This window comes from Azolla caroliniana, unplaced genomic scaffold, assembly GCF_043228905.1.
Source record: "Azolla caroliniana isolate FFs.n. ecotype wild unplaced genomic scaffold, voAzoCaro1.0.p SCAF_13, whole genome shotgun sequence".
NCBI classification, from domain to species: Eukaryota; Viridiplantae; Streptophyta; class Polypodiopsida; order Salviniales; family Salviniaceae; genus Azolla; species Azolla caroliniana.
The window spans coordinates 13364301-13384509 of record NW_028230448.1 but is presented as its reverse complement, the minus strand read 5'-3'; the positions used below and the strand labels follow the sequence as shown (position 1 = coordinate 13384509).

Genomic DNA, 20209 nt, shown 5'->3' with positions numbered 1-20209 from the left:
CTCATGCTACAAGTCAATGAAGGGCTACACCAATGAGCTCAACTATGACATTGCAAAGATCTACAGTAGATCCTCAATGTGAGCTTGTGGGCCGATTGATGTAGAAGACATAGTCCTATTACCTCCACTATGTCGAAATTAGAGGCTCAAATGGAGCACACATTTTTGAGCTTGTGGTAGTGGAGATTGGTAACGCAGCTAACAAGAAAGAATATTGGGAAGGATAATGTTTCCTAAGGCTCATAGCCGTATTTCCTCATATTTCCTACTTTCTTTGTCATATTTTTTATGTATAACATCGAGTGAGTCTCTCTTCATGGAACGTAACTCAAATATGAAAAGGAATGTACCAAAAGGTTTCAAGCATCATCCAATATTTACATCATACTAGACTAGTAAGTCAAATGTTATTAATGGAATTCATTGAGAGGTTTTTGTCATAAGTATAAATAAATGATTTCCAACGACATCTATAATGTTGTCATAATTAGTCAACTTTCATAACATACAATTGAGAGAGAGAGAGAGAGAGTCAGCATCCATGGTCTAATGAATAAGACGTTCTTGCTCTTGTTTGCCACAAAATTCCATTAATTTGCTTCTAGAATGCTTCCTTGTTGATAGGTCTTTTTGAATAATTCATCTACTTTTGCCTTTCCAACAATAACATGACCATCCTGTTTTGGATGAGTACATATTGCATCAAATTATTTTTGTAGTCCAGACATGTTAATTCTATTGTTCATGTTTGCTACTAAGACTCCATTAATTCTATATGAATGCTTCCTTATGGATAATTCCTTGAATTGGGTTGGGGGTACCAAAATACCTTACCATCAGATTGGCACAACCACTGATTTTCTGCAAGTTATTTGCTTCACAGACTTCTAGCAAATAACTTAACCACATAATGAATTTTACCTTGCATGCATGTGCATGCAGCATTGATCCATACAAGGCAAAATCATCTACTATGCTAAAACAACCAGATTGCAGAATTAAATTGTAACGGAGAGAATGATTTTTGACTTCGCAAATTGCATTGCACAACCTCTCAAGAAATCAAAACATAAAACAATCTCTCCTGTTAGTAAACCACATATTTCATGTATCTCTTGTTGCAGTGTCCAATACAACACATAGTAAGATATGAACCAATAGCACAGACCTTGTTTTCAAGAGAATTATTATTTTAACTGAAACATGCATTGCACAAACAAATTGACATCAACATTACATATGTGGGAATTTCGCCATAGCATCGCAGCTGCATCATAAAACCAATATCTCTTGTTACACAGCCACACATAGCTTCACAATAAATACATTGCAAAACCTAATTAAAATCAATGTATATAAGTTCAAAATTCTGTGTGTCATCACAGCTACATATATGTCTTCTTCATTAAAGGAGCCACACATGATTTCACAAAAGTGTATTGCACAACAAAATATAAATATAATACTTCATAAAAACCACTGTCTTTTGTTAGAATGCCACATATTCATACCTACCTATTGAAAGAGAATAAATGTGCCATTTTCTTTACATAAAGAGATCATGGTTTCCTTGTCGAGTTTCTCGAGAGATTTGCCAATCCAAATCGATCATTAATAACAGGGACACACTCCGGCCTCTTCATCGATAATATTTCACGTCCACCACCGCCAATACTATCAATTCTCACTGTAATCTCTTGTCCAACCTTCATGAGGCGTTCTAACAGCACAACTCCTCCCGTGATACCAAGATCAGTGGCAGGAAGGTAACCTTCTCTACCACTAGGTAAGGTGACCCAATATCCTACAGGTATAACATCTTTTATTATACCTTGCATTGTTCCAGGGTCACCTTTCTTTAGGCATTTGGCTGGATCTAGATCTACTCTCCTTGCCTCTTCTTCCATCTCGGCTTGCCTTTGTGCTTGGGATATTGGCTCCCTTCTTATATACCTTCTTTGAAGATTATTCACACCCATGGAAGATGACGATGTGCCAGGTGGAATGGTGCCCTGATAGTATGATAGTAAAGGCATGAACACAAAATCACTCACTCTCTCTCTTTCTCTCTCTCTCTCTCTAGTAAATGCATAAAACCTCTGAAAACAGCTCGACCGTGCTTTGTACACTACTGTTGGGTCTCATGCCTAGAACCCTTTTGTACGCTCTTATTGGTTCCACAGATCCTATCTGTGGTACGAGGACAATTACAATGTGCATCTATCTATTGCCTCCTTGTGGATGCTACCATCTCTCTCTCTCTCTCTCAGAAGCAAATTAATCTCCCAGGAAGGGAAAATGTGGAGATCATATACATACTTGGAGAGAAGCCAAAGCCATGGCTTCTTTTCTCTGCGAGAGAAGACGCCATGAGGAGCGGATAGCAGCAACAGCAGACGAAGAAGAAGAAGAAGAAGACCTCCACATTCTCGCAGAGAAACCCTGAAAAACCCCGTCGAGGCATCACTTCACGCGCATATATACATATACATATATATACATACATAATAATATACCAGGATGCCCCTGGAAGTTCCAAATTTACCGAACTACCCCTATGTCCAAAAAATTAAAGTAATTATACACTCAAATCTACAAGCCCTATTTACCAAAGATGGAAGAAATGGACCCGAACTAGCCCTACTTATCTAAGATTTGAGTGTATAATTACTTGAAAAAGTGTACTTTTTTGGACATAGGGGTAGTTTGGTAAATTTGGAATTTCCAGGGGCATTTTGGTAAATAGACGAAGTTCCAGGGGCATCCTAGTACTTTTCTCTAATATGTATTATAAAGTGAGGGTGGAGTTCTCACTTTCTTGTAATTTACAGAAACGGCCCTGCAATTTCAATACATTTGAAATAAAACCCTATTCGAGCACCCACATGTACACATATATGTTACTATGTTTGTAGCTCTTTCTAGGGTGGAACCTTCAGTGATTACTACTCACTAGGGTTTCAGTTCCTAGTGTTTGACTTGAAGGTTTGTGTCATGGAACCAAGCCCTAAATTTAAACACCCAAATACAACAAAGGATGTAATGCGTTGCCATGCATCTGCACTTAATCTCTCCCTTCCCCAACCATTGCCAAAGCTCGTCCGCCTTTTGTGTTCTTCCCCCACTAGCCACCTTTCAGCCGGAACATTTGTTTTGTGACATTGTCTTTCGTACTTGAATAGCTCGCACTCATGGTGGTGTTTTCTTTTAGAATGAAAGGCATTATTTATGAAAAAGAAGAAGAAGGGATAGAACAAAACCATGACGAGTTCTATTAGAGATGGTGGATAAGAATTTATGACATAAGTGTTATTTGTTTTTTTACAACCAAAACACTCTTCATAGACTAGGTTTGTCAATGGATTAATTCTATGGTGGGTACAAATAGTGCCATATATACAAAGGCATGAGGGTTTCTTTTAAGGTTATATTTTCAACTAAAGAATGACTTGATAGAGTTTGTCTCACATTCCAATCTTCTTCTTAAGAGTTTAAGTTTACAATGTCCCTTGGAGAGCATGTAGAGTTCCAAGAAATTTTGAAGCAAGATTGCCTAATTTGGGTTGAGAATAGTTCTCTTTCCTATGGCCTCTTATTCAAAATGCAATTGAGGAATTAGGAAAAATGATAGTTGTTAGAACCCTAAACCCTGCTCAATTTAGGTCATGTATGCAAGTATACTAGTGGGAAGAGATTGACATGTATGCAAGTATACTAGTGGGAAGAGATTGACACGGGTAAATATAAAAACGAAAGGCATAAAGTCTTTTTTGTTGTCGATTGCATTGGGGGTTGTATACAAGGCATCACTTCAACTGATAAGTTGGGCAAATTTATGGTAAAATGTAAACAAACACCACCATAGTAGAGGTTTCTAGCACTCCTCCAAATGAAATGGCAATGCTAGAGCATGTAATAAATAATGAGGATATAGTAGGAGATGATGATGTACTCATTTTGGAAGAAAAATAAATGTGTTAAAGATGAACATTGGATTGAAACTTGTAGGCTACAAAAAGTATCTTATATGTTTTAATGTTCAATTCAAGGGAAATCTAACCCAAGGAAAGCTAACTCTTAACCTAAAGAAGCGATTGTTAAAACTAAGTTATGTTAAGAATGGTAAAGTTGCCTGGCCATTGAATAAACAACCTTGGAAACTAAATCATGCATAAGGTACTAGGGGATCAATGGCTAACCAAGAACCATCCATTATAAGTGCTTTTACACTGTTAAGTGGTTATTGTGGGGTTATACTAGACAAGCATTCCATCAAGAGAACACTTTAATAATAACTCAATAGTATACATCGGAAAAATGAGAAAGAACATAAGAATAATGTTGTGGATATGAACTTTAGGAAACATTATTCTTCCCAACATTCTTTCCTTATAGCCATGTGATCAATCTCCACCATGACCAAATGCTCTAAAAATGTGTGAGGTACACTTAATATCTTACTCCACTTGAATCTCTGATTTTGACATAGTGGAGGTAATAGGACTCGGTCTTTTACATCAATCGGCCTACAAGCTCACAGCGAGGATATTGCTCTTGCAACTTTCTCCATTGAACATAAATTTTGTCTGCCATTTTGAGTTTGTATAGAATAAGAGCCGAAAGGGAGAGATGTTTCACCCTGGCTATGCTCTCAACATAAACAATTACAACCCATCGCACACCCAGAACCTATAAAAAAAAGGGCCATATAAGAAATATATGAAACAGCTCATAAAGGAGATATATGAACATTAAATATAAAAACAAAAATAACCTTAAGAAGAAACCCTGCCACACATATAGGTATACAGGTACCTGGTCCGTTGCACAAAATCTGTAACCCATGATATTAATTAATTATTCAATAATCCATACGAGAAACTTATCAAAGCATTCGGCTCGATAAAAACGAATCCCAAGGTCAAAATTCAAGATTAAGAATCAACATTTATAGTGGGGCATTCTATTCCATGGTTCATGTACTTACAATGTGAGGCCTGAATCTAAATACAAGCAACAATCCATGTAATGTTGCAATTAACGTTGTTATGATAGATGTGAAGTAGGACTGTCCTACTTCTCGACTCCTATATATTTGTACATAATGAACATCATCCTGCAGCACAGTGGAACAATCTCAATATATTCTTGAACTTGAGACATTGTGAGCCTGTCCATATACAACATAGACATGTTCTTCAACCAACATACAATTAAAATATGCAATATATGCTGTGAGACCTACCTTACAGGTCGAAGAATCTTTGCTCATCATTGATTCCTCCATTGTTGCAGCCCTAGAGAGGCTCATATTGTCTGTAAGAGCTGCAATGTAGATACGGGGATAGAATCTCTGCTTGTCTAAAACATCAATAAGATTGAGCATTTCTGCAGTATGTCCACCTGAGGAGAGACACTATGATCAGTACACAGCATTATATATTTGAAATATAAGAACTTCAAAAGAGAGAACAATGAAACTGCTAGAAACTGTAAGATACATTAGGGCCATTAGAAAATGGAGACACCAACAGATTTTCTTGTCAAAGAAGAAATTCTGTCACGAATATGCATTGCATTATGTTCCTCCATATTGTAAATCGGAGTTATCAAACATCGCTCTTACTAGAGGGAAAAATGTGTTCTGCAAGCTCAAATCAAACATGTGCATCGACCTATTACATAGGGAACAAGAGAGCAAACTGCACAACATTGCATCAATGATCAACAAAGAATCAGCCTACCATTGAAGCTTGATAGCTACAGAACGAATCTAAATAATGAATCCAAGTCTAAATGGTTCATATACTCTAGAAAGAAGTGAACAGGCAAGGGCATGCAATGGTAGGAAGATGAAGTCTGGAGGGGGATAAAACTATCGAAGTTGAATAGATGGCCTAAAGCCAAATCCTAAATCCTGGTATATGTAATACACAATAATAATTGTGAGTATCAATCAAATGCATACCTATTGAGCTATTCTAAAAATTGTAAGAGAAGTTGTATGCACAAACCCTAAATCAGAGCATCATGGGCAAATCCTAACAGCAGTAATCAGAAGACAACTCTAAATATTGGATGTAAGGCAACAGTTTCTCTGAAGACTGATGCTATGTAAAAACTGTGCAGTAAAAATAGGGAATTAGAAAATGGACTACACATGTAAAGGCAAACCTATCAATGGATGAAAATGGCCATTTTATATGGCAGAAACACCTAAAGACAGATTGAGTGAAGGATCATGAGGCAGTGAAAAGCTTTGTAGAGTTACTAGGCAATTTGCTATTGGACCGAAACAGGAGAGTAATCAGGCTGGAAATAAGATTCTGGCCAGTTTTTCAACAAAATGGTGTAGTGGTTATGTGTATGTTTGGAATTTTTAAGGTTACGGGTTCAATACTATTCACGTTGGCCCCATCAATGTTAGTATGTCATCATCATTTTTATCACACTACATCAAGAAGTAAGAACCTTACGCGATATTTCTACTACATCATAGCCTCCAGAATGGCCAGTAGATTGGCTTTTGCAGCACAGATTTTGCTCAGAAAATCTGAGGGAACGCTTTTAGAGAAAATCCATGAACTATCCCCAAAAGGAAAGATCATCTCTGATGCCATCTTTGTTCCAAGACATCTCATCAATGCAAAACTCAACGATAGTCAAACTTTAGAATCAATCAACAAAGTATTGCTCGCTTCTAGTTGTAAAAGAAGCTACCAAATCTTCCTTCGTTATCCCTCTAAGATCCAAATGTAATATATGGGGCTCAGTCTCTTGTACTCGGCTATCTTTGTGGTATCTGTCATATCTAGAGCTCTACACATAATCCAATTAACATCCTTGAATTCAGCATACAACCGTTTTTCAAGGAACACTAAGAACGGTCATAAAAACTCTACCAGAAACGTAGTGATTAGGCATCATTTTTTTCAAGGAATCACAAGAAACATAAGAAACTCTATCAGACCCATCATTAATAGATGATGATAACATGTTGATGATTAAGATTCTATAAAATAGTTCAAATCTCTTGACACAAAATGAAAGAAGCTAGAAACACATTCTATACAAGTTTTCAGAAATGCAATTGCGTGGATCTCACCTTTAGCTACATAATTTCAAAAGGAAAGAGTTTTCTCTTGAAAAAGATGTGGAAAATAAAGGTGAAATAGCTTAAGCTCAGCAATTCATATTTGTCCAAAAACTTTCATAGCAAGATAAAGCATGAATCTCACCTGATCCTAGTACTACAAGGGTTTTCAAAGAAGCTTTTTTGCCATAGATTTCTGGACATGGCTTTCCTGTATTCCAAAGGACATAGAAAACGCGCATCATTAGCCCCCCAAGCAACAAGGATCCGATAACTAAGAGTAACATTGTGCAAGAAATCCTGCAGAAAAAACCAGAAAAGAACTTCATTTCAATTTGCATGGATTTTTCTTCAATCACTCGCACCAAGAGTCATACCTGCTAGTCGAAAAGATTTCGTGTCAAAAGTAGGAAGCGTTTGATATGGAGGAGAAGGAGAGGTTCATCTATGAGGCGAGAAGAGCCATCATCGGCATGGTCATCAGGAGATGGGACTCAATCGTGTGTGTCGTTTTTCTTGTCGCATCAGAAATCTCTGCAGAGCTAAGAAGAGGTGCTGCTTGCAGCGGCATCATCGTCTAATCCTTCTTCATCATCAGCATCGCCCTGAGAATCAGACAGTCAAGAGTCGAAGAAATGCCCCTCCCTTTCCCTGAGTTTCCTATACATATTATGTACATAATTGCCTCCAGAAATGCCCATCCAAACCTCCCACCCAACGGTTCGGTTCGACAGTGTCAAAACTCAAACCGTTTATAACATTTGAAACTTAAACCGAACCGTAACCCTGCGACACCAATTAAAACAAACCCCCCCTTCAAACCGAATTGCTACCAAATAATTCCAAGCGCAAACCGAACAACGCAAACCGTTTATAACATTTGAAACTTAAACCGAACCGTAACCCTGCGAAACCAATTAAAGTAAACCCCCCCCTTCAAACCGAACTGCTACCAAAAAATTCCAAGCGCAAACCAAACAACTGTAGATATATTTTTCGAACCCTTAAACTGTTAAACCGTTCAAACTCTGGTTTCACGGTTTGGTTTCGGTTTTCAAGTTAGGTCAAAACTCGATACTTAAAAACTTTAAAATTTTCAATATTTCAAACAAACAAACAATAGAGAGGAAGAAGCCTTGTCACACTCATTTTCCAGCACAACCCTCGCTCATGACCATACCACACCACGAATTGCACACTCTATCTCTCTCTCATGGGCCAAATTTGTTCTTAGAAGACGTTAATATATCTTTCTTCCTTTCTAGCTCTCACTTTCACACTCACAGCTTCTTTCTGATAGGTCCTCATTGGACATGTCTTGTGACAGACAACTTACTACTTACCTATCTCATCGAGAATTATATACACTTGAGATGGGACAACCAGGTCCTCCCCCCTTTGCCACCACCCCTCTTCGAACCCATCCCCCAATGTGTTGTCCCCTAAGGGGGGGGGGGGGATTTGACTATGCACACCACATGAGAATGCTTCCCATGTAATGGTGGCCGACCATAACTCGGGAACAGGGGATCACATGTTTCATGTCCAGGCATAAAAGCAATGGCCATGGCGTGTCGAAAGTAGAAAGAAGAAGCAGAAGAAGAGAGGGTTTTGTTACGGGCATGGCCGGCCGGACCAAACGGATGGACGGATCAAGTTTCGGGGGCGGCTCGAGACTTTCTTCTTCTATGCGGCGTGGATCTAACCACCCCCATCTTTACTAATTTCTTATGTACATACATTATATACATACATACATACATACATTTCTATGTTGTTTTTGTATGGGAGGGGAACAGAGCCTTCCTTCTTCAGACTCACAATGCTCAGGTTCATGGAAACTCTGTCAATTTATAAAAACAAATACTTTACCTGCGCCTATTTTTTCACATCGTCGTCTTAAAAAAAAACATGATCTCGTGTTTATACAGCAGGATCTCTGCTGGGGATGTACGCTTGATCGACAGAGGGAATCATGTACATCCCCTATCTCAACAGCGTAAAATTAGTTCTACACAGAAATAATGGGATCAACCAATAATAATTAACGAGACTTCAGTGCAAAGATTACTACAGAAAGAAGACTAAGTTGGATTATTTCACGGACCACGAATATCTCATATGTATTCTTTAGGCAATGCATAGTCCAATAGTGGCGTGTAAAAGTTTTGTATATATACCTAAATTTCATGTCAAATGTGTAAATTGGGTCATTTCGTGTATTGATAATTGGACATGTGTTTATTAGGCGATGCACTGTCCCAGAGTGGCATCTTAAAGTTCATGCCATAAATCGAAATTGGATTTTTTAATGTATTATCATTGTATTTGTATTCCTGGGGAAATATTTAGAGTAAGAGTGGTATAGGGAAGTATGAACATGTTATGTTATATAAGAATTGGATGTATTATGAATTTTACATGTATTTCTTATGCAGGTTGTTTTGGATAATCATATTCTCCAAGTTACACTATCCAAGCCTGGTGGGATTGTCCTATGCCTTTGTTATGGTGGAATAGACAATGTACTAGAGATAAGGAATAGAGAGACAAATAGAGGGTATGCCAAGTTTTTAATGCTTGTTCTTTCTCTATTTGAATTAGTGAATTTGATGGCAGTTATAAATTGGGGTTTCCCTCTTTGACATAGTGCATCAAGTGATTATTATCCTGCTCTGTTTTCTCTTTGATCTTGTGCTTTAGATAATAAATATATAATGTATATATGTATTTTCTCATTACCAGGTATTGGGATCTCAACTGGAATGAGCCTGGAGGGCGGGATAATTTTGATGTGTGAGTAACCAGCCACCTTATGGTCATACATTGGAGATTTGTGAAATAAAGCCCTTCTACATTTCAAAAATCCGAACAACTCTCTAATGTCATCCTCTACTTCATGGATATATGCAATATAGGTTCTAGAATCACCACTGATTTACTTGGTATAGAATCTCATCTTTATTACTATTGAGCATATTGAGTGGGTTATAAATCAAGAACAAGATCCCAACTTGAAATTACTATTGAATTATTGTGTGTGCATAGGCGATGCTTATTGTTTGTTGAATGTATTAGTTCTCAAAAGGTCTACTTGTATATTGTTGATAGGTATCGTGACAAAAATCGTATATTACATCCATATAATATAAGCATTGAAAGCTGAAACCGCCTCTGACACAACAATTTGAAACATAATTCAACTAGCATGACTCATCATTTTTCGTTAATAATTCAATATGTTGTCTTATGTTCAATGTAATTGATCTCATCTCAAGTCTCTTTCTCATTTGACTCAAATCCTGTCAATACCAAGCATCCATCCTCCATTCACAGCCGTTTCCCATCCCAAGCAACCGTGCGTCCAAGCAGACAGCATACCCTTAAAATACTCACGGTGATGTAAAGGTTTTGGCTTCCTGCTTAGCATAAAAGGAAATGGTTTTTAGTGTGAAGAAATCTCATTAGAGTACAATGGTCAACCTACATGAAGTTTGCATGAGATATCCATATGGGTATCTTAGACTTTAGAATCACATTTCTAGTTAATGTGCAATGGATTCTAAGCAGAAAAGTTACATACATGTACAAGGATATGCAAATTTTCAAGAGAGGTTGCAGCGACATTGTCAAATTCCATATGCAAAAGCTCATTAATGAGTTTTGATCCTGTAGATAGAGAAAGGGAGTGTGTAATAATGTTGTAGGTCCCTCTCCTTTAGTACCTTAGGATATAGTGCATAGGGAGTGTGTAATAATTATTCATCCAGGGGTTTCTTTTCCCCCTTTAACAAACATTTGCAAAATCTCTGGTTTATTTAGAAAAACATTGCTGTTCATGATTCTGAATATTTTTAAAAATGTATTTCCAACTTTGAGGATCATTGCAGCATCTATGGCACTTCATATCATATTATTCAGGAGAGTCCAGAGATTGTGGAAGTCTCGTTTGTTCGGCTTTCTGTTTCTGATACGAAACCAGGAATGATACCATTGAATATTGATAAAAGGTACAGTTACAGTAGGCATAGTACCGTAATTATAAACTCAAAATTTTCAGACAGTAGAAAACATGTCATTTGATGATTTGCATAGGTTTATTCTTCTTCGTGGGATTAGTGGCTTCTATACTTATGCCATATATGAGAGGCCTGCAGGGTGGGCAGATTTCAACCTCAATCAAACACGGATAACCTTCAAATTGCGGAAAGATAAGTAAGGATGTATAAATTTCGATGTGAAAAAAGCAGTTCTTACATTTTTTTAATATAGTTGACATATGTTTTTTTGTGAGAAAATATTCATTCATCAGTCAAAATAACAGATGAATAAGATTCCATTCATAGTTTTTCATAAGTCAAACATATGACAAATTCAACATGTACAAAACTATGGTTGATGTCTTCCCAAAAATACTGTAGGAGGTACATGAATATGCTAATTATATCATAAAAAAGCATCAACTTTATCATCAAACGTGTCCAAATTCATGCTTCAAAATATATTAGGAACAAGTATGGGAATCAATTCATATATTATAGAGATGATTAACCTTGGAAATTGTTACGTATGATTGAAGTCTTCCTAGAAATACTGTATGAGGTACATCGTATATGCTAATTATATCATAAAAAAGCATCAACTTTACTACCAAACCTGTCGAACTTCATACTTCAAAATATATTGTGAACAATTATGGGAACGAATCATATTATAGGGATGATTAACCTCCGATGCTGAATAAAAACCTCGTCTTACTTTACATAGTCGTGAGGTCTGAAATTGAGTTTTGAGCCCAAAGATGATTGAGCAACAATAATGAATAGGAGTAAGGGGGTGCACTCGGGAAAAACATTTAGTGACAGATGTCTGATAAATCATTTCGAATATATCCAACTACCAATTTGAAATAAAAACAACAATCTTTGATACATGTGTTGTACACATTGTGCTGTATGGAGTGGAAGTAAACCATGTGGAATCAAACAGAAAAAATACAAAAGATTTCTTATCCCATTATTGGGATTTGATAGTAAAAGCAAATTCCATATTCTAGTGTACTTCTTGAGATAGGAAGGTGTATGAAGTGATTGTCTAGAAAGAGTCGACAGCTATATATGTAAAGAAAACTTGCCAACCCATTGCTTGCCATGGCCTAGAAACTAGCTTGAAGCTATCAACATTCAAGAGTAGATGCTACTGTCAAATTGGGTGTGTGGTCTTTCTCCAAATGCACCACAGTTCTCATTTGATGGAGCATGAGTAATATAGTCCCTGTTTTCAGTTATAAAACAGAACAATCATTATGGAAGTAGATCATTGCCTCCTTTCTTTGAATCTTTTGAAGATTATCCTTGTCTAAATGCATTGATGGCTATGTTATTTTCTATCATCTTAAAAATTTATTTTAAACAGGTTCCACTACATGGCGGTTTCAGACAATAAACAAAGGTTTATGCCTTCTCCAGATGATGTATTGCCTAGTTGTTGTGAAAAACTAGCTTATCCAGAAGCTGTCAAGCTAAAAACACCCGCAAATTCTTGTTTTCAAGGAGAGGTAGGACACATACAAATGATTGCATGCTTCCGTTTGGATACATAATTCTATTGTTTTGACATCAAGCGAAAAACACCCACAAATTCTTGTTTTCAAGGAGAGGTAGGACACATACAAATGACTGCATGCTTCCTTTTGGATACATAATTCTATTGTTTTGACATCAAGCGAAAACACCCACAAATTCTTGTTTTCAAGGAGAGGTAGGAGACGTACAAATGACTGCATGATTCCTTTTGGATACATAATTCTATTGCTTTGACATCAAGCTAAAAACACCCACAAATTCTTGTTTTCAAGGAGCTAGGACACATACAAATGAATGCATGCTTCCTTTTGGATACATAATTCTATTGTTTTGACATCGAGCTCCTATAAAAGGATCAATCTACGAGTTTGTAACAGCCACTACATTGCAGGTTGATGATAAATACCAGTACTCTTGTGACAACAGAGAAAACCGGTTCCATGGATGGATCAGTATGCAACCACTAGTTGGATTCTGGGTCATCACTGCTAGCAATGAGTTCCGGAATGGTGGTATTATGAAGCAGAACCTAACCTCTCATGTTGGGCCTACATGTCTCTCTGTGAGCTGTATTTCATGAACATGTTCTATTGCAAAAAATGAAGGCCAATCTTTTCCTTTTCTTGATTATGTTGGGCATTTGTTATAAATATTTTCTGATTAGTGTCCAATGAAATATCTCATTGATTTTCATATTTTAATTACTGTTTAATGATCGTTTAGATGTTTCATAGTGCTCATTATGCGGGTGAGGCATTATGTGCTCAATTCCGGCAAGGTGAAGCATGGACAAAAGTTTTTGGTCCTGTACTCATATACCTGAATTCAATTCCTGAGGGATGCCATCACTCCCTGTTATGGAATGATGCAAAACAAAAGGTATGCACTTTATTTTTGACTGAGCATGTATGCAAGTTTTTTGGTTGATGTTTAAGCTGCATTGCTATGGCTCAATTATATAGAGGGTATAGGAGGAAATGAATCTTATCTGATTTTGACACTCATATATGAAAGCTGTTGCTCCTTGGTATAATCACATTATTACAGTTATTAATTATGTCGTGATGTAACCTTTGTTGTTTGTCCATGTTTTTCTCTTTCTGTTGTGGTTGCAGCTAGTATTTGCTATGCTACTATGATGTAGTGCTTGTCAATGCTGAAAGTTTTCCTTCATTTTAGGGTTTTTAGCCATATGCTTTAGTATAGGCATTTAATGTCGACCTTTAATAGCTCATTTGTTCAAGACAGTTTTTTGAGATTGGCCATCAAGAAATGAATATCATATCTTGTGTTCTTTGTTCTTTCAAGAAGCTATGACCCATCCCATCATGCTGCATGATGTTTGTTTTTACTAGCTGGACTTACTGATGGCTAAGTTTTCCTTCATTTTTAGGGTTTTTTAGCTATATGATTTAGTATAGGCAATTAATGTCAATCTTTAGTAGCTCATTTGTTCAAGACAGTATTTTAAGATTGGCCATCAAGAAATGAATATCATATCTTGTGTTCTTTGTTCTTTCAAGAAGCTACGGCCCATCCCATGCTGCATGATGTTTGGTTTTATTAGCTTGACTTACTGATGGCTAATGCGTTGCTTATGTTTTGTTCAGATGTTCTCTGAGGTTGCCGCATGGCCATACAGCTGGCCGAAATCTCCTGACTATCCGAAGTCCTGGGAAAGAGGATCTATCCGTGGAAGATTGCTCGTTGAAGATAAGTGAGTTATTCCTTTTGGGGTCTCCTAAAAACCCGTTTCTACGATTTCCAGTGAACTACGATAAATTCTCTTTGTCATACCTTAGGGATTTTTCACTTATTATTGTGTCTGCCACTGAGCAACTGATTCCATTCCAAAGATATGGCATCAGATTTTGAACTTAATATTATGAAGCTTCTGGTTACATGCATAGAGTATGGAGCACTTGTTGTGAGATTGAGAACTCCAATCACTTCCAAATTTATATTTTAAGAAAGTAATTTGTTTGGTTTCTTGTCCCTTTCAAAAATATAGGTTTCTTGTTCTCTTAATTCATGGGAATGTACACATGTGCTGTTGTCATATGAAAATATGTTGGGCCACAGGAGATTTGTCATGAGTCTCTAAATAGTATATTGTCGAATAAATCCATCATCTGCTTATTCTAGACAAGTCTGCTCGTGCTTGAATTTATTCACTGTGTCAAATAGGTTTCTTTCTCCAGTGAGCATGTCAGGTAAATATGCATTTTTGGGCTTAGCAGCACCAGGTGAAGCAGGATCTTGGCAGATGGAAAGCAAGGTATGATGCTAGCATCTGATCTGATTATGCTTATTAGCTTATGGAATAAACACTTCACTGCAGAAATACTAGAAAAATAGAATGATTGCGAAATAGTTCTCTTCACTGTTCAACTGTAGAGTGCAAAAGGAACCAACTAAAAGAAATTGTATAGGCCTCTGGGTAAATCATTTTACAGATCCAAATGTTGCATGAGTTTTCAATCACACAGATTAATATTCATGCATTATAGCTTAGAGAAAGATATTGTTCTATTACCATCCCTGTACAGTAGTCCATATGTCACGAGCCTCTCAAATTCATTTGGCATGACGTTAAATCTTTTGAGTTTTTTCTTTCCTCAAAACCTTAATCACACTATATGTGCTTTGTTTAATTTATAGTAACATGTGACAGTGTAGGGGGTTCCAACTTTCAAGAGTCCCAACTCCTTAAAATAAGTGTGGTTGTGATATTACAAGGAACACCTTCATATTGCTGGGAAGCTTCTGGCGCTAGTTTCTGGTCACAGAAGTTTCATTTGAGAAATCTCTGGCATAATTTTGCGTAGAGGGGTTGTTTAGACCTGAGAGAGAGAGATTCTATTATTATCTGTGGAGGTCAAATATGACCTATGAGACCAAAAACATTACATTTAAGAGAGAGAGAGAGAGAGAGAGAGAGAGAGAGAGAGAGAGAGAGAGAGAGAAAGAGAACTATATTAAGGTCTTTGAAGAGGCCAAAATAGTCTATAAGACCAAACAAGAGATTACATCTTAAAATGTTGTCTCGTCTTTAAGAATAACAAACTAAAATATATGTAACCGAGTAAAAAAAGTAAAAAAGTCTAAAGAATCCCATTATCAATGCATGTAAGATTTTCACACCAATAGATTGTAATTTTGTCTCTCCGAAATATCTGTAGCATGGGCTGATCCAGGATGGAGACATCTTCGAAGCAAGGCAATGATGGGGATAATGGCCTTTATTTGTCAATGACAAGGATGGTGCCATGCTTACTAAAAATTGCCTACCTGTACGACAAATTGATATAGCCCAATCTATTGTAACCCCTTTGCAAGGTCCTAGTTGGGATCCCACTTGTGCAGTCCATGATTGACTTGAAGCATGAGCAGGAGTTATGGGGCTAAAGTAATTTGTTTTTGTTCTTTGTTTCTGAGATTGTGTGGTTGTATTGTTCTTCAACAACTTCTCCCCATGTATCTTGAGTTTTAGCAAGAACAGCCCCAGGCACCTTTCGTCCACATACTCCATGATCTTGCATATTGGGTCAAAGCGTTGGTTAAAGAGGCAATAATATCTCCTTCTTATTTCATAAAAAGCTATACAGTGGCAGATTCTTTCTTTGAGAGGTGTGTGTGGTTGTATTGTTCTTCAACAACTTCTCCCCATGTATCTTGAGTTCTAGCAAGAACAGCCCCAAGCACCTTTCGTCCACATACTCCATGATCTTGCATATTGGGTCAAAGCCTTGGTTAAAGACGCAATAATATCTCCCTCTTATTTCATAAAAAACTATACAGTGGCAGATTCTTTCTTCAAGAGGTGTGCGTGCAATTTTGGGATAGATATGAAGAGATCCGCAGTTACCCTATCATAAAGCACAGCATAGATGTATGTCCATATAAGAGGGTCTCATGATGATTCCATACTCCGATGTGTATAAAAAGGCTTATAGTGGGCCTTTTTCCTACCAAGAGTTGTAGCGGAGCTGATCCATATTCTTCCTTTATTGAATTTGATAATATAAGTTTGGATCACTCAATTTTTTCCACTTTGGTCATGTTCAGATGGTGACTATCCAAGCTATATATTCGAATGGGGGTTGTCCAGTTATGCTTATGCCATGTGACACAAACCATTGTGTTTCAACATACCAACAATGGTTATCTCCTTTTTCACCAAGTTGTTTTGATGGCATAATCGCCAACCTTGAGTACCTTCATTTAGAGAGTTCCCAAATCCCTTGGATATTGATCAATGATCGGAATAATGCCTCAGCAATTATTGGGGATGCTCCATCTCCGCCAAAATTATATCATGGGGAACCCAATGCTTTGCTCCTTATCATGCAATCAGTCTTGACTCATCACAACAAAGGGCAATCCAAATTGTTCCAACCACTGTCCTTGTGACAAGTGTATGAAATAGCCACAATTTAGTTTGTGGCTCTCAGAACTGCACATGTGCACAATTTCATTTGTGACTCTTTAAGTATTCATCAAGTAAAAAGATGGAACTCCTGCTTGCAAGCTTGAATTTGGCGATGCTGCCATTTCTGTAGGACTCCACAAATAATAGAGGATGTGTGGATGGATATGTATTACAAAGATTCATTACAAGACGTGCATGTGGTGTAGCAGGATGTGCATCCTAAGAAAATGAAAAGTATGCCTGTCCTCTTTTAATATCAACATATGTGCTATCAACATTTAATTAATCAATCCAGAAGCTGTTGTTTTAGCCAGTTCTGGTCTCAGAAAGTATATAAAAGTGGTAAAGATGTGCCTTGGTATTTCTCAATACTTGCTACCTTATGAATGTATTTTCTAAGTGATTTTGTTCATAGGGTTATCAATTTTGGGCACAAGCAGATGCTGAGGGTTTCTTCGATATACGGGGCATTCGAATGGGTGAATATCATCTTTATGGTTGGGTACCTGGTGTGCTTGGGGATTATAAATTGGAAACAGCTGTGATAATTTCTCCAGGTTTATATTTCATCTCTAAGCATAACCTCATTTTACCCTACATATAATTTGTGCCATGGCCATCCATTCCATTCCATTTGTTTACATATTTGGTCATTGTATAAATTCATCACATATTTGGTGGTCTATTCGGAAATTGGCTATCTAGGTTTGGATGTAAATCTGGGTGAAATCACTTTCCACCCACCTAGACAAGGCAAAACAAGCTGGGAAATTGGGATCCCAGATCGTACTGCATCAGAGTTCTTCATCCCTGAACCTAATCCAAACTATGTAAACAAGCTTTTCGTGAACCATCCTGAACGGTAAACATGGGGCCCTAGAATATTTGTTTGATAGTTCTGTAATCTCTTTAAAAAAATAAAAGCTCATCAAAACATTCTTTGTTGCAGGTATCGACAATATGGACTGTGGGAAAGGTACACTGAGTTGTATCCGACTACAGATCTTATCTATACTGTAGGAGTTAGTGATTGGAGAAGAGATTGGTTTTTTGCACATGTATGCAGGTATGAAAGAAATGTGTTTTTATTTAGTAGTTTCCCCCAAGAAAATGTAATTCTATACTGTGCAATACTCAAGGATAAAAGCAAAGAGTATGACCTTTATACTATGCATGATATGATTAAGTGAGACCACGTTGAAAGTTGTGTAGGACCAACCAGCATGTCAAAATATGAATTGTTTTATATGTGAATGATTTTGTTGTTTATAATTTATTATTCTAGCAGTGTCTATTTTATTTCATATAAGATATCCTGAAATACTGCAGAATCTGTGAAGATGGGACTTTGCTACCTACCACCTGGCAAGTTAAATTTTTGCTGGATGAAGTCATATTGACAGGGAACTACAAACTTCAGTTATCTTTAGCTGCAGCTAGTAATGCTGCCATCCAGGTATACTTTCATTGCATAATCATTCATTAAGTGCAATCAGTAAGGAAATTCATGAGAATGGCCTCAAATACAAAGTGCATAAAATGCAGACCTGTCAAGATACCAGATGGGTGACATAGAATGGCCTCTGTATGATTTCATGCTTCACCCACATATTTTGTATGGTGCATCTGTCAAGATACCGGATGGGTGACATAATAGCAGCAAAGTATATTATTATATCAAAGATGATTCTGTTATGGAAACCATCATGCAATGGACAATACATTCTTTACTAGATGTTTTCTTATGATTCTCACTCATGGGGGGCTCAATGAAATGCAGAGACAGGACTTTTATGCTGAGCAGCTGGACAGTAGAATCATTCAAATGAGGGTAATAGGACTCTAGAGTCACATTGTCTATGGTTGATAGCTATCTAATGATATCAATAAAATTTTAACTCTTTAGCTCAATTCACTGTGATAAAAATCTCAAGTATCGATGGCTTGTTGTAAGGAACCCTCGCTGAAGTTCCTATGAGAAAGAAAAGAAAAATAACATCAGAGGCCACAATGACCTATGAGACATAACAAGTTATTACTTCTGAAATAGTTCTCATTCTGGAAAACAACAAAACCGAAATAAATATAAATGAATTTGTAAAACTGCTCATAATATCCAAATTCCATTCTCCTGATATTCCTGATAGCTAAGCATGTAAATTTAAGATCTTAAAATTTTGCCCGCGAAAGATCTCCAGCATGAGCCGGGCCAACATGGATAGGTCTCCAAAGTGAGGACAGCACCTTTGGTGTCGGGGTGATAATGGCCTTGATCACAAGGGTGACAAGACCAAGGTCAAGATGACTTGTGGATTTACCGACCTCATCTCTCGTTTTTGCTTTTGAATGGACAGGTTAGATTCAATGATCCAAGTGTATATAGGCCCCTCTTTGATACCATGCAAATTGGGAAAGACAATGCGATTGCAAGGCATGGAATTCACGGTTTATATCATCTATTCAGTGTTGATGTACCTCCAAAACTACTTCAGGATGGGGAGAATGTACTCTATTTAACACAAAGAAAGGCAACAAGTATCTTTACTGGAGTCATGTACGATTATCTACGCCTTGAGGAACCACCACGTTTTTGACTTCCATATCTACAAATACTAATATTAGTTTTGCATTACAAAGGTCCACAAGCAAAAGGACATGGGCATCTTATGCTACATGCTTACCTTGTTTACTGCAATACATGTGTGTGTTTTCTGCATAGTTTTAAGCAAATATAATAAAAACCTAGATGTAATTTGTTGACACACAAGGCAAATGTAACGTTTTCATTTTCCTGTTACCCTGATTTTTATGAATGTGAACTCGAGTAATTCATGACATTTACTAACATTGGTGAAACCCTAATATTCATTAGTTCTTATTGTTTTTGTGGCACTTGAGTCGTTGCATTATCTATCGAGGGTTGTGTGGCACATGTTTTGTATTGGGGGATACGGAGAGAAGCAAAATATTGTTTACCTAAACACATGATTTACAAGTTGCAAACAGATATTTGAGAGTGGAGCTGCTTTGTGATTCATTATGTATTTGTTGGTCAGTTCTTGATTTGGTAGGAAGAAGGATAATCAAGGTGATAGCTCT

The 20209-nt window shown here is 37.1% G+C and overlaps 3 protein-coding genes across 5 annotated transcripts; 1 reads left to right on the top strand and 2 right to left on the bottom strand.

Annotated features, from left to right (window-relative positions):
- Positions 1 to 1337: 1337 nt before the first annotated feature.
- Positions 1338 to 2479, bottom strand: LOC147856201 (uncharacterized). The gene is made up of 2 exons (XM_087329022.1): positions 2320 to 2479; positions 1338 to 2012 (listed from the first exon to the last, which is right to left on the bottom strand). The coding sequence occupies exons 1-2, from the start codon at positions 2425 to 2427 to the stop codon at positions 1560 to 1562; spliced, it is 561 nt and encodes a 186-aa protein (XP_087185148.1). The 5' UTR covers positions 2428 to 2479; the 3' UTR covers positions 1338 to 1559.
- Positions 2480 to 4187: 1708 nt separating this feature from the next.
- Positions 4188 to 7686, bottom strand: LOC147856200 (UDP-N-acetylglucosamine transferase subunit ALG14-like protein). Its single transcript, XM_087329799.1, has 6 exons — positions 7471 to 7686; positions 7239 to 7393; positions 5246 to 5403; positions 4988 to 5116; positions 4775 to 4834; positions 4188 to 4689 (listed from the first exon to the last, which is right to left on the bottom strand). The coding sequence occupies exons 2-6, from the start codon at positions 7378 to 7380 to the stop codon at positions 4513 to 4515; spliced, it is 666 nt and encodes a 221-aa protein (XP_087185925.1). The 5' UTR covers positions 7381 to 7393; positions 7471 to 7686; the 3' UTR covers positions 4188 to 4512.
- Positions 7687 to 8867: 1181 nt separating this feature from the next.
- On the top strand, positions 8868 to 19907 carry LOC147856199 (uncharacterized). 3 transcript variants are annotated; one of them, XR_015530734.1, is made up of 16 exons: positions 8868 to 8923; positions 9025 to 9070; positions 9532 to 9653; positions 9839 to 9889; positions 10984 to 11103; positions 11189 to 11308; positions 12509 to 12650; positions 13070 to 13240; positions 13402 to 13557; positions 14289 to 14395; positions 14866 to 14956; positions 17526 to 17667; positions 17816 to 17972; positions 18060 to 18168; positions 18440 to 18566; positions 19465 to 19487. XR_015530734.1 is itself a non-coding variant. In XM_087329796.1 (16 exons), exons 1-16 carry the CDS (start codon positions 8916 to 8918, stop codon positions 19702 to 19704), a joined length of 1917 nt encoding a protein of 638 aa, XP_087185922.1. In that variant the 5' UTR covers positions 8868 to 8915; the 3' UTR covers positions 19705 to 19907. The 3 variants fall into 3 exon arrangements, 2 of the variants coding, with proteins under 2 accessions (XP_087185922.1, XP_087185923.1); XM_087329796.1 differs by having other exon boundaries at positions 18060 to 18176; positions 19465 to 19907; XM_087329797.1 differs by having other exon boundaries at positions 8873 to 8923; positions 9028 to 9070; positions 18060 to 18176; positions 19465 to 19907.
- Positions 19908 to 20209: the final 302 nt, after the last annotated feature.

Excerpts from the sequence above, each read along its gene's own strand:
- LOC147856201 (XM_087329022.1), bottom strand. The coding sequence starts at position 2,427 with ATGTGGAGGTCTTCTTCTTCTTCTTCTTCGTCTGCTGTTGCTGCTATC. Across the intron at positions 2,013-2,319 it reads TGGCTTTGGCTTCTCTCCAA|GGCACCATTCCACCTGGCAC; the intron begins GTATGTATATGA and ends TCATACTATCAG.
- LOC147856200 (XM_087329799.1), bottom strand. The coding sequence starts at position 7,380 with ATGTTACTCTTAGTTATCGGATCCTTGTTGCTTGGGGGGCTAATGATG. Across the intron at positions 4,835-4,987 it reads TTAGATTCAGGCCTCACATT|ATTTTGTGCAACGGACCAGG; the intron begins GTAAGTACATGA and ends CATGGGTTACAG. Across the intron at positions 4,690-4,774 it reads TGGCAGGGTTTCTTCTTAAG|GTTCTGGGTGTGCGATGGGT; the intron begins GTTATTTTTGTT and ends TTTTTTTTATAG.
- LOC147856199 (XM_087329796.1), top strand. Across the intron at positions 9,071-9,531 it reads TGATCGACAGAGGGAATCAT|GTTGTTTTGGATAATCATAT; the intron begins GTACATCCCCTA and ends TTTCTTATGCAG. Across the intron at positions 17,973-18,059 it reads TTCGTGAACCATCCTGAACG|GTATCGACAATATGGACTGT; the intron begins GTAAACATGGGG and ends TCTTTGTTGCAG.